At 37.7% G+C, this 11,062-nt stretch overlaps 1 protein-coding gene across 2 annotated transcripts in view; it reads left to right on the top strand.

Annotated features, from left to right (window-relative positions):
* Positions 1 to 3,408: 3,408 nt before the first annotated feature.
* LOC123517922 (endoplasmic reticulum-Golgi intermediate compartment protein 1-like) overlaps positions 3,409 to 11,062 on the top strand; it is a 10,056-nt gene continuing 2,402 nt past the window's right edge. Inside the window, exons 1-6 of one of the 2 annotated variants that reach the window (XM_045278386.1) lie at positions 3,409 to 3,559; positions 5,521 to 5,575; positions 7,525 to 7,659; positions 8,307 to 8,398; positions 9,357 to 9,485; positions 10,066 to 10,224. In XM_045278386.1, the coding sequence (XP_045134321.1) occupies positions 3,424 to 3,559; positions 5,521 to 5,575; positions 7,525 to 7,659; positions 8,307 to 8,398; positions 9,357 to 9,485; positions 10,066 to 10,224 (706 nt within the window). In that variant the 5' untranslated portion in view covers positions 3,409 to 3,423. The remainder of the gene's footprint in view (positions 3,560 to 5,520; positions 5,576 to 7,524; positions 7,660 to 8,306; positions 8,399 to 9,356; positions 9,486 to 10,065; positions 10,225 to 11,062) is intronic. The other variant, XM_045278387.1, reaches the window with a different exon arrangement.

Genomic DNA, 11,062 nt, shown 5'->3' with positions numbered 1-11,062 from the left:
CTGACCTGACCCCTCAACTCTCTCGGTGTGAAACGGCCTTAATACTGTCCTTCACCGTGAACTCATGGATTTCCTGTAGTTGGTGGCCGGTGCCTTCTTAATATTTTGTTCAATGAATGATAGAACTTCAGAAAATTGAGCTGGAGACAGTCTAAAATACTGTCGAAATTTTTCCTTATCCATTTCTAGCTCTTGAATAAGATAATGATACTCACCATATTCGAGTCGTTTCATATCAGCTTCGTATACCCAATTCTTTTTCTTCTTAATATTCAAGGTTAAAGATAACATTAATCACTCATCTTCCTCCTCCTCCTCCTCCTCCTCCTCCTCCTCCTCCTCCTCCTTCTCCTCCACGTCAAGAAACCATAGTACTGTCTTCCATTGCTGCAGAAGGAATTGTCAAGTCGCTATTGTCTCGCCTAGCATCTCGCGCATTGTTAAGTCTGTTCTTCAACTTGACAAACACTCTTTCATAAATAGAAAATGTCAATATCTTTCAAATTCTAACTCCCTTCGTGATTTCTGGCATCTGGCCAAAAACATCTCCAATAACTACTTCTTCATCTTTTCTTCCTTTATTTCATCCTGATGGCACCACTGCCACCTCTTCTCTCTCTAAAACTGAACTCTTCTCTCAAACCTTTGCTAAAAACTCCACCTTGGATGATTCTGGGCTTGTCCCTCCCTCTCCTCCTCCCTTTGACTATTTCATGTCTTCAATTAAAATTCTTCGTAATGTTGTTTTATGCCATCGCTGGTCTAAACCCTCGGAAGGCTTATAGACCAGATGGGGTCCCTCCTATTGTTCTCAAAAACTGTGCGTCCTTGCCTGGCCAAACTCTTTCAACTATGCCTGTCGACTTCTACCTTTCCTTCTTGGTGGAAGTTTGCCTATATTCAGCCTGTTCCTAAAAAGTGTGACCATTCTAATCCCTCAAACTACCGTCCTATAGCTTTAATCTCTTCCTTATCTAAAGTTTTTGAATCTATCCTCAACCGGAAGATTCTGAAACATCTGTCATTTCACAGTCTTTTATCTGATCGCCAGTATGTCTTCCGTCAAGATCGCTTTACTGGTGATCATGTGGCGTTCCTTACTGAGTCTTGATCATCTACTTTAAGAGATTTCGGTGAAACTTTTGCTGTCTCGTTAGACATATCAAAAGCTTTAGATAGAGTCTGGCACAAAACTTTGATTTTAAAACTGCCCCCCTACGGTTTCTATCCTTCTCTCTGCAACTTTATCTCAAGTTTCCTTTCCAACTGTTCTATTGCAGTGGTGGTAGACGGCTACTGTTCTTCTCCTTAATCTATTAACAGTGGTGTCCATAAGGATTCTGTCCTATCACGCACTCTTTTTCAATTATTCATTAATGGCATTCTTAACCAAACTTCTTATCCTATCTACTCCTATGCTGATGATATCATTCTTCATCTTTCTACGTCCTTTCAGAGACGATCAACCCTTCAGGAAGTCAACAGATCACGCAGGGACGCCACAGAACACCTGACTTTTGACCTCTCTTAGATTTCTGATTGGGGCAGAGAAAACTTAGTAGTTTTCAATGCCTCAAAAACTCAATTCCTCCATCTATCAACTCGACACAACTTTCCAGACAACTATCCCCTCTTCTTCAATGACACTCAACTGTCTCCCTCTTCCACAATAAATATCCTCGATCTGTCCTTTACTCATAATCTTAACTGAAAACTTCACATCTCATCTCTTGCTAAAATAGCTTCTATGAAGTTAGGCGTTCTGCAGCGTCTCCACCAGTTTTTTCTCGTTCCTCCAACTGCAAACTCTGTACAAGGGCCTTGTATGGAGTACTCTTCGCATGTTTGGGGGGGTTTTCATTCATGAAGCTTTATTAGATGGGGTGGAATCAAAAGGTTTCTCGTCTTATCAACTCCCCTCCTCTGACTGACTGTCTTCAGCCTCTTTCTCACCGCCGAAATGTTGCATCTCTTTCTGTCTTTTATCGCTATTTTCATGTTAACTGTTCTACTGATCTTGCTAATTGCATGCCTCCCCTTTTGCGGGCTCGCTGCACAAGGCTTTCTTCTTCCTCCCATCCCTATTCTGTCCACCCTTTAATACAAGAGTTAACCAGTATTCTCCCGGTGTGTGGAGTGTGTTGTGGTCTCGGTCCTACCTGAAGATCGGTCTATGAGATCTTAGCTCGCTCCGTAATGGGGAAGACTGGCTCGGTGACCAGGCTCAGACCAGCAAACGACCGTGGTGAATTACACACACACACACACACACACACACACACACACACACACACAAAGAAATACAAAAAATACGCATAAGCACAGATACATGCACAATTAAGTTTTATTATGCGAGTGAGCAAGATGTGGGCGGCCATGTCTCTCTCTAAACTGAGGTGAAGGATGTAGCAGGGCCCAGTCGCCCAGAGTCCACTACCGACCGGCTGTCTCGTACACGTATGATAGCAATGATGACTCATTAGCAAAAAAATAATTTTATCACTACATACTATGGACTCAATACGCTATTTTATACTAAATAATTTGGCATTATCATCAATCTATTTTTATCGCAATAAAACATCCAAATTCCGCTTAACAAAACAACTTGCAGAGTGAGATACACCACGTAGTAAATTATTTCAAAATATTGATAGTATCGGCAGAAAATAAACCGATACCGATGCCGATACGGATAATTCTTAAATATGCCTATACTGCCGATACCGATACCGTTACATCGGTACATCCCAAGGAATACACAGGAATCCGTGGCACATCCCTAGGCACCATCACTCTTCCAATTCCAGTTTATCCGTCACCTGTAGGTTACTCTACATACGGGTAGGCACTCCATTAAAGGATGAACTATTCTCGTTATTCAATGGGTGACATTGGAAAACAAAACACTTTGCGAGTATACTGGAATGCATATAACTATTATACTTTGCGTGACTAATTCATTTTTCTTTACCTCTTGCGCATTAAGATAAGAGACAAACTTGCCAATTTGCTATAGTTAGGGAGAAAATACCTCGTAAGATTTTCCTGTCGTGTGTATAGCCTACAGCTCAGCCATAAGCCTCTTGTAACTTGTCAACTTCAGGATACATTTATCAGGATGAGACCCCACATTGCCACTATAGTTTAAACAAAAAAATATATATATCAATAGAAGCACCATGAATTTAGCAAACGTGGAAACTGCTGAGTGGGGAATGAGCTCTAGCGGGCCGCATATCCTCCCGTCATCACATACAAGACATCTTAGAAGACTGTTATGAATCATTAAAGTCTCATTTAAACATCTAATAAACTTTTCAGTCTGATGAACACATTGTTAAAATAAGATATTGTGTATTCTTTTATACTCTGTGCATGAACGTTGTAAGTGAAAACGCTTATATTGTGTGGTAGGATGATATGAGGCAGACAGGTGGCGGTGAAGGTAGAGGCGCCTTCCCGCGTGTGGTCGTGGCAGTAAACATACACCAGCTGACCCGACGTTCACTGACAGCCGCCACTTCACCATGGGACTCTTCAGCTTGGACGTGCGAAGGTAACCTGGACGATAGCCAAGCATTTAGGATTACGCACTTTCAAGATATAAACATGCCAATGCATCTCAAAGTGTTTGACTTCAAGCAGTATCCCCATAGATAAGGAAAGCCGGTAGGGCTGAGCTTGATATCTAGATGTAGCTCTCTTTATTTCTATACATGGCAACATTGTAGTGTACTTAAAACGATCACTTCTCATTTTCTTCTCTCGTCCGATGTGAACTTGGGGACTTGAGGTTATTAAATGGCTACACCAAATATGCGTGAAACATGTGGTCTCCTTAAAAAAAAATATGGACATTATATTTGAACCATGTTTCTCGAGATTTTTTTTTTTTTTCTTTTAATGCACTGCCGCTTGTGATATAGCATATATATTCTCACGTGTGTTTTGGAGGTGTAGTTGTAGGACAATTGAAGCTTTCCTAAGTCTACTCTTTCCTCGGTCATCACCTTAGGTAGATTGATCAGTGTTTTTTTAGTTTCCTGACAGAGCTTCATTCCTTACCAAAAGCCTCTCATGGCCCATTTATCCCACCATCAGATAAGTTTTTCAGTGTCACCATGATGCTTCAAAGTAGGCCCTGGTACTGGTGGCCAGCAATAAAGATTCCAAAGGGGCATCATCCATGACCTTTGAAAGAGATTTTCCTCTAGACTCTACGCCAACCAAATTTCACTTGGACAATGCTGACTGCCTTGGCTTGATCAGTGAGGTGCTGGTCTAGTGTTTTTGTCAGAGTCTTGATCAAAGCAAAACTTTTCAGTCATATTACTCTGCCTACAGATCAGTTTGTCAGTTGCCTATACCAAGGCATGACATAGCAGTGGTGATATAGTAATCAAGTGTGTATACATATATATATGTGTATATGTATTGCAGGTATTACTGCCCCAATATGTGTGATTTATTATTTTTAATATTATTATTTATTGCTCATATATTGTGTGTAATTTTACTAATTTATGCTTTATGTATATATATATATATATATATATATATATATATATATATATATATATATATATATATATATATATACATATATATTGTTTGACAAGTAGATTAAGTTCCTTACTACCTTCTTTTTAAATAATGGCTTTCCCCGTAGTATTATTAACTCTACTATTTCAAAATTCCTTGACAATAAATTCACTAACCCTCCTGAATCTTCTACAGCCCCAGAGAAAACAAGAAAATACATTTCGTTACCGTTTTACAGTCACCTCAGTTATTCAATAAGGAAAACCCTTAACAGCTCCTTAAAATCATATTATCCTGACACTAAATTTTTCTTTATTTTTACTAATAGTCATGCTATTGGCTCTTTTTTCAAATTTATAGATCGTGTTCCTACAAATCTCACCTCGGTAAAAATGCATAAGAAGTCCCCTCTCCCTTTCCCCACCCCCCTCCCCCCAGCACCAACAAGCTTGGGGCCTGTGGGGAGTCGTGGGTTTTTGGGTGTGGGGAGCCAAAAGAGACGATATATGGCGATCCAAAAGAAATCTAAGGACAAAACTTCACAAAAGCAGCCGTTTTTAAGGAAAAAATTGGAAGATGTAAAACTTTATGAATATTTTTTGCTGAAATTATCCTAATCTAACCTAATAACCTGCTAGATGGGAGTCTGTGCCCCCTGGACCCCCTAAACTATCCTGGCGATCCGAAAAAAACAAAAAAAAAAAACTGGGGGGCACCCCGCTACAACACTAACCTAACCCTAACATAAACCTAACCTAATATATCCCTGCTTTGGGGCAGCTTTCCTCCCCCCACACCAGTTCTCTTATAGCTCCCCACAATATGCCCTACCTCTACCAATACCCCTCCTCACAATACCTTAACGAAAGAATGAAGGTCCTGACTGGTCCTCTTCTTGATTGTGCAGTGACTTGCATCGCAGGAGCGATGATTTCCCAGTAATCAAATTCGCAACCTTTCCGCTGTACTTGACAGCAAACTCCAGCAAGCTGAGATCACAGTCTTCACAGCGTGTCATGGCAGGTGCAGGGTAAGGACTGGGCAGTGCACCTCTACACGTCATACCCTCATCCTTCATCGCAGATTGATACCTGCCCTGATATCTGCGCTCACAAACCAGTGAAAAGCGTTCATGTTTGAAAATTAATAGAAGTACATGATAGAAAGTGTGAATTGAGGAAAAAGACGAAGATAAGTTATCATCAAAGAGAAAGGTGGTGCATTATTTACATTTTTGTCTCATAACACATACGTTGATGACATGTCAATTCACATGTAATAGGAACTTGTTCCTGTCAAGGCAGAGGTACGTGACTGAGGTGTTGCGAGGCTCAGTTTCACCTGTGTACCACAGTGAATGGATCTGTTAGGGACTTAGATTCTAGCGGAGATGGGTGATTTTCAAGAAAGCAGTATGACCTACGTAAGGTCGACCGCCTTCCGAAATCTTTATACATCACAAGTATACTATTATAACTTCTTCATAATGACTACTTTGAAGAGATTGGTAAGGGGGACCTGTTCTGCACATTAACCCTCACCTCTAATGTCATATATGAATTTTGTTGTTCGTGCTGTAAAGTATGATACATAAGGTGAGATTTGTAGAAACCTAACACACAGAATAGCAGAGCACAAAGGTTTTTTTTGTTAGAACCAATAAAACTCTATCTAACCCTTCTTTTTCTACAATTAGAGCACATTCACATGATAGTGATCACCCCTTTGGTACTAATTACATCAAAATTATCCATAGATGCCAATCTAATACTGATATCAAACTTCTTGAAGCACTTTATATTAAATACTTACAACCTGAACTCAATAATTAGCTGTCTTCAACTAGGCTTCGCACTCTTCAATAGAAACCTCGAACTTTTGCTTCACCTCTCCTCACTACTCACTACCTTTCCTCTCATCTTGATACCACCCCGCTAGCCAGTTCCTTCCTGTACTACGTATAGCACACTTCAAGGTTTGTCTCTCATGTACGTTTTTGTCTTTGTGTCTTTTGTGTTGTGATCTCTATTCTTTTTTTTTTTTGTTTTTACTTTGTATTTTAACTCATTGCAATTTTATTAATTTCTTTGCTTTTTTTAGGTTGTATTTTAGCTTAATGTCCAAACAATGTCTTTCTAGACTAGTCTTTTTAGACTTTATACTTAATATGTTAACTATTTTAGGCCTTAAGGATGCCTTTTGTCTGAGGCGAAACGTTGGAAAATGGAAAATAAAGCAGGAGATATGAAGACTTCCATGTGATTTGCCTGCATTTTTAGTATCTACAATTTCTGCTATCAACTCTTGATTTATATATATATATATATATATATATATATATATATATATATATATATATATATATATATATATATATATATATATATATATATATATTACAGGTGTTATTGCTCAGATTGTTTGCAGTTTGTATTTTTTAATGATATAGAAATGAGTTTCACATTCTCAGGTGATGAGAGTGTGACAGGTGTGATGTGGTGGAATGTAATGTGATGATGTATTCAGTGGTGGGATTCAAAAGTTTTAAGGACAAACTCTCTCTCTCTCTCTCTCTCTCTCTCTCTCTCTCTCTCTCTCTCTCTCTCTCTCTCTCTCTCTCTCTCTCTCTCTCTCTCTCTCTCTCTCTCTCTCTCTCTCTCTCTCTCTCTCTCTCTCTCTCTCTCTCCAGGTCTCACTAAACAACATATTCTCTCACTACTACAGTCTCTAAAAGCAGACCATGCAAACAATTGTTCTCAGGGTGAATTGACATCCAAGAATAGGTTCTTATGCACCAGTGTGAACTGGCGAGGTCTCACCTCTGGATATACCTCAGTGCAGTTTGTGAAAGCCAATAAGGTTGCTCTAGTCTTGAGAATATTAGTAACCCTTTATCACATTTATATAGAAAATAGCATGCATGGATTTTACAGTACTGGTTTTTACTTCATAAAGATGGGGCATTTTTTTTTCTGCCAGGTTTGACATCTACCGGAAAGTCCCCAAAGACCTAACACAGCCCACAGTGACCGGTGCAGTGATCAGCATTTTATGTGTTGCCTTCATCCTGTTGCTGCTGTTCTTGGAGTTCTTTCATTTCTTGTCTGGTGAGCTGTGAGTGTCTCCATTTCATGTGTCACAAGTTTCTCATGTTGCTAGCTTTGCTAACCTTCAATTAAGTGTTTTGACCAAGCTTTAACACTCCTGAATTGCATAGATTCATGTAATGATAAATAGTTTATTACTGTTAGATACAAATATGTATTACCTTATGAAGGCAACCCAAAGTCTTATCCATATTATAACATTTTTTCTTTTAGTGTTAAGTATTATACCTGTGGTCATAAATAGATTAATTGATTCATTAGAAATCTTACCTATTGTGTTCCAGTGCTTCCACACTGTTTGTGATGTTAATCAGAATGGTGTGTGGAAAACATGGGTGATTTGTGTATTATGAATAGTTTCTCAGACAAGCAATCAAATTTTTTACTGTTTAAATACATTGATGTGGATTGTATTTTATTGATGCTATACAAGAAAACTGGTCACTACCAACCAAAGTTCAAGCATCTTTAAGCCAATTGAATATTCTTTCACTTTTATATGTAACTCTTAAAGTATCACAGGCCGGTCTGCTGGAACTTAGAAATAATACCTTTGAAACATGAAAGCTCCTCTTTCAGAGCTTGTGTGATGAGTAAGCCATGAATTGCAACAAGAATGTGCTGGGTAACTTAGAGTAATTACTTTTGTTTCAGTGTCCAAGAATTGCATGTTGATAACCCTGGAGAGACAACAGAGAGAATTCCAGTGTACATTAAAGTAGAGTTGCCTCGTCTGAAGTGTGATTGTGAGTATCCATCAGCGGTGAAGATTGACGGACGTATTGAGTGCTTAGTGTGTGGGTGCTCACTGTTTAGTGCTTGTAGTGTTTCTTCAAGAGGTGCTTCAATTTTGGTTCTTGTTGCATTGTTGTGTACAAAGGTGCCATTATAATAATATTGCTTTCATCTTAAAGAATGCCTGAAAGTTATTTAATTAAGTATTAGTAAAACATACTGTTATCATGTGTTTACTTTGATACTGAATTTGCCTTTCTTTTTTCTCCAAGATTATTTGTTATGAGTGTCAAATAATTTGAAGGAATAGTTTCCTTTATGGATAAGAATGTAATCATTCTTATCCATGCATGCATGTATGCCATTGGCTTCTTACAGCATTTTTTATATTCTTATGGATATGTGTGGTTTGGATTTACATGAATACAAAGACATGAAGATGATATAGATTAGAAGGAATTGTATTTAAGCAACATGAGGGACTAGTTATGAATATATAAATGAGCTTCCTTCTATGCCTTTCATCATATTTGCATTGAATCTCTGCAATGCTTAGTAAAAATTAATATTCAGAGCTATGTAGTAAAAATCAAAGAACTCTACTTGCATACATATTTTCAATGTAGGTGGCTTTTGCCCTGTAATTTTCCCTCCTGAGAACATGCATATGTGGTGATATTGTCTCTTGGCATTGCATTCATTTGTTGATTAGCTTTGTGTTTTGAAATGTATGGCAGATTAATTTGCAATTTTACTAACACCTTTGTTTCTATGAAGATTACCATAGTTTACTGAAGTAAGTAAAGTGTTATCTTACAAATAGATCTGTCAGTCACTGGACAGAAACATTGGTCATATATCCTTAAATGACAAAATTCCTAAACCAGAGTTGATGACACTAAGCGTGCTGGGCCAAGAAATGTGTCGAGTTTGGTGAAAGGATGAGTGTGTTATGAACTCTCATTGCAGATATTGGTTTGGATATTCAGGATGATCTTGGCCGCCATGAAGTTGGGTTTGTGGAAAACACAAACAAAAATCCCATTGGTGACAAAGGGTGCATGTTTGAAGCAAATTTCTTCATAAACAAGGTACCAGGTCAGTATTTGGTAGCGAGCTTAATGGTAAGTCAAGTCCTTCACTTCTGTTTATGTAAAACATGTTTTCTTTGCTTTTTCCATGTACTGTACAGTACATAAATAAATCTTCCTGCATTATATTTATAGATTTATGCTATGTAGCTCTTACATGTTTCTTAAGTACATGTTGATTACTTGTATGTGTTTTGACTTGACATGAATAGCTGGCTATGAAAGGTGACAAATACCAACCATAGTGAAATGGAGAGAAATATATTCTATTCTACAGTTTCCCCCTACAACCTAGAAATAATGGATGTTAGCTTAACACACAATAGAGATATGATCACATTAATGTTATTTGTATGAAGTAGGAGACATTATAAAATAAGATATGGTTTTACTCAATTTCACAGTGGTTGGAACTTGGTCCCATGTCACAGCCAGCTGCTCATAAACACTGTTCATTGACATGCATGTTCTGAGGAGAGTCCAAGATCATCATATTATATTAAGCAAGATTAAAGATTCAAATGAATCAGTTTTTATCATCAGGACATTTAGCATCAAGTATAAAGAAACACTGGTTTTCCTTATAGGGAACTTCCATGTGTCAACACACTCAGCAGACCGACAGCCGGACGAGATTGACTTTGCTCATGTAATTCATGAGTTGCGCTTTGGAAAGAAACTCAACCACCCAGATATTGTGGGCAAATTTAATCCTCTTCACCAACACTCCAAGCTTGATGGGAATTGTAAGTATAGAATTTGGAATTGCTTATGTGCACCTTTTGTTACTTTGGTGGCATATGGAGCTGTTGCCACTTGAATACTTCAGTGATAAATGTACTGGTTATTTCAAGATTTCAGGGCATATTGTTCACTCACTGCCCACCACATTTTAGACCCACCATTCAGACATATTATTAGTGCTGAAGGTTCTTTTATGAGATCATGTTGCCTATCCTCTTTTTTTATATATTGTATATGGTTTTCTTTCTTTTTTTTTCAAAGGCAGCAACACAATATGTTCTGGCAATTTATTCTAGTTGTTCATGACCCAATTGGTGAATGTGTTATTTGTTTGTTGTTTGTTATTTTATATCCAGTTTAATGAAAATTTTGCTATTGACTGAATATTTAACACCATTTTAAATACTCAAGTTGAAAACTTATTGTTTTATTGAAAATTTTATGGTAGTTGTAAGTAAAGAGCAACTATGGATGTGTTTTATGTGTGTATATTGTTTTATTGCATAATAACTAAAGTAGTGCTTATGAATGTATCTCCATTATGAATGCAATATCATTATTATTCCACTGGTCCTGGCATATTGTTATAAAGACCTCTACTGTAGTTTTGTAGGTGAAATCTGACAATACTGGATCATCTTTGATTCTTACATCTCTCTTTAAGTTAACTTCTGAAATAATCTGCTAACCCTAACATAGCAATTGATTTGTACCTATTGGTCATAATTGAAAGTGAATATTGTGTTGGCTCACAGTAGAAATGAATAAGAGGAAGTTGAAAAGTGTGATCAGTGAGTTTTTATAAGAAGTCTGCAACACTAGTCTCTAGGAAAACAGCAC

The sequence above is a fragment of the Portunus trituberculatus genome, chromosome 43, assembly GCF_017591435.1.
Source record: "Portunus trituberculatus isolate SZX2019 chromosome 43, ASM1759143v1, whole genome shotgun sequence".
Classification (NCBI taxonomy): domain Eukaryota; kingdom Metazoa; phylum Arthropoda; class Malacostraca; order Decapoda; family Portunidae; genus Portunus; species Portunus trituberculatus.
Note: the sequence above shows the minus strand (reverse complement) of the source record. Positions and strands in the feature narration are given on the sequence as shown.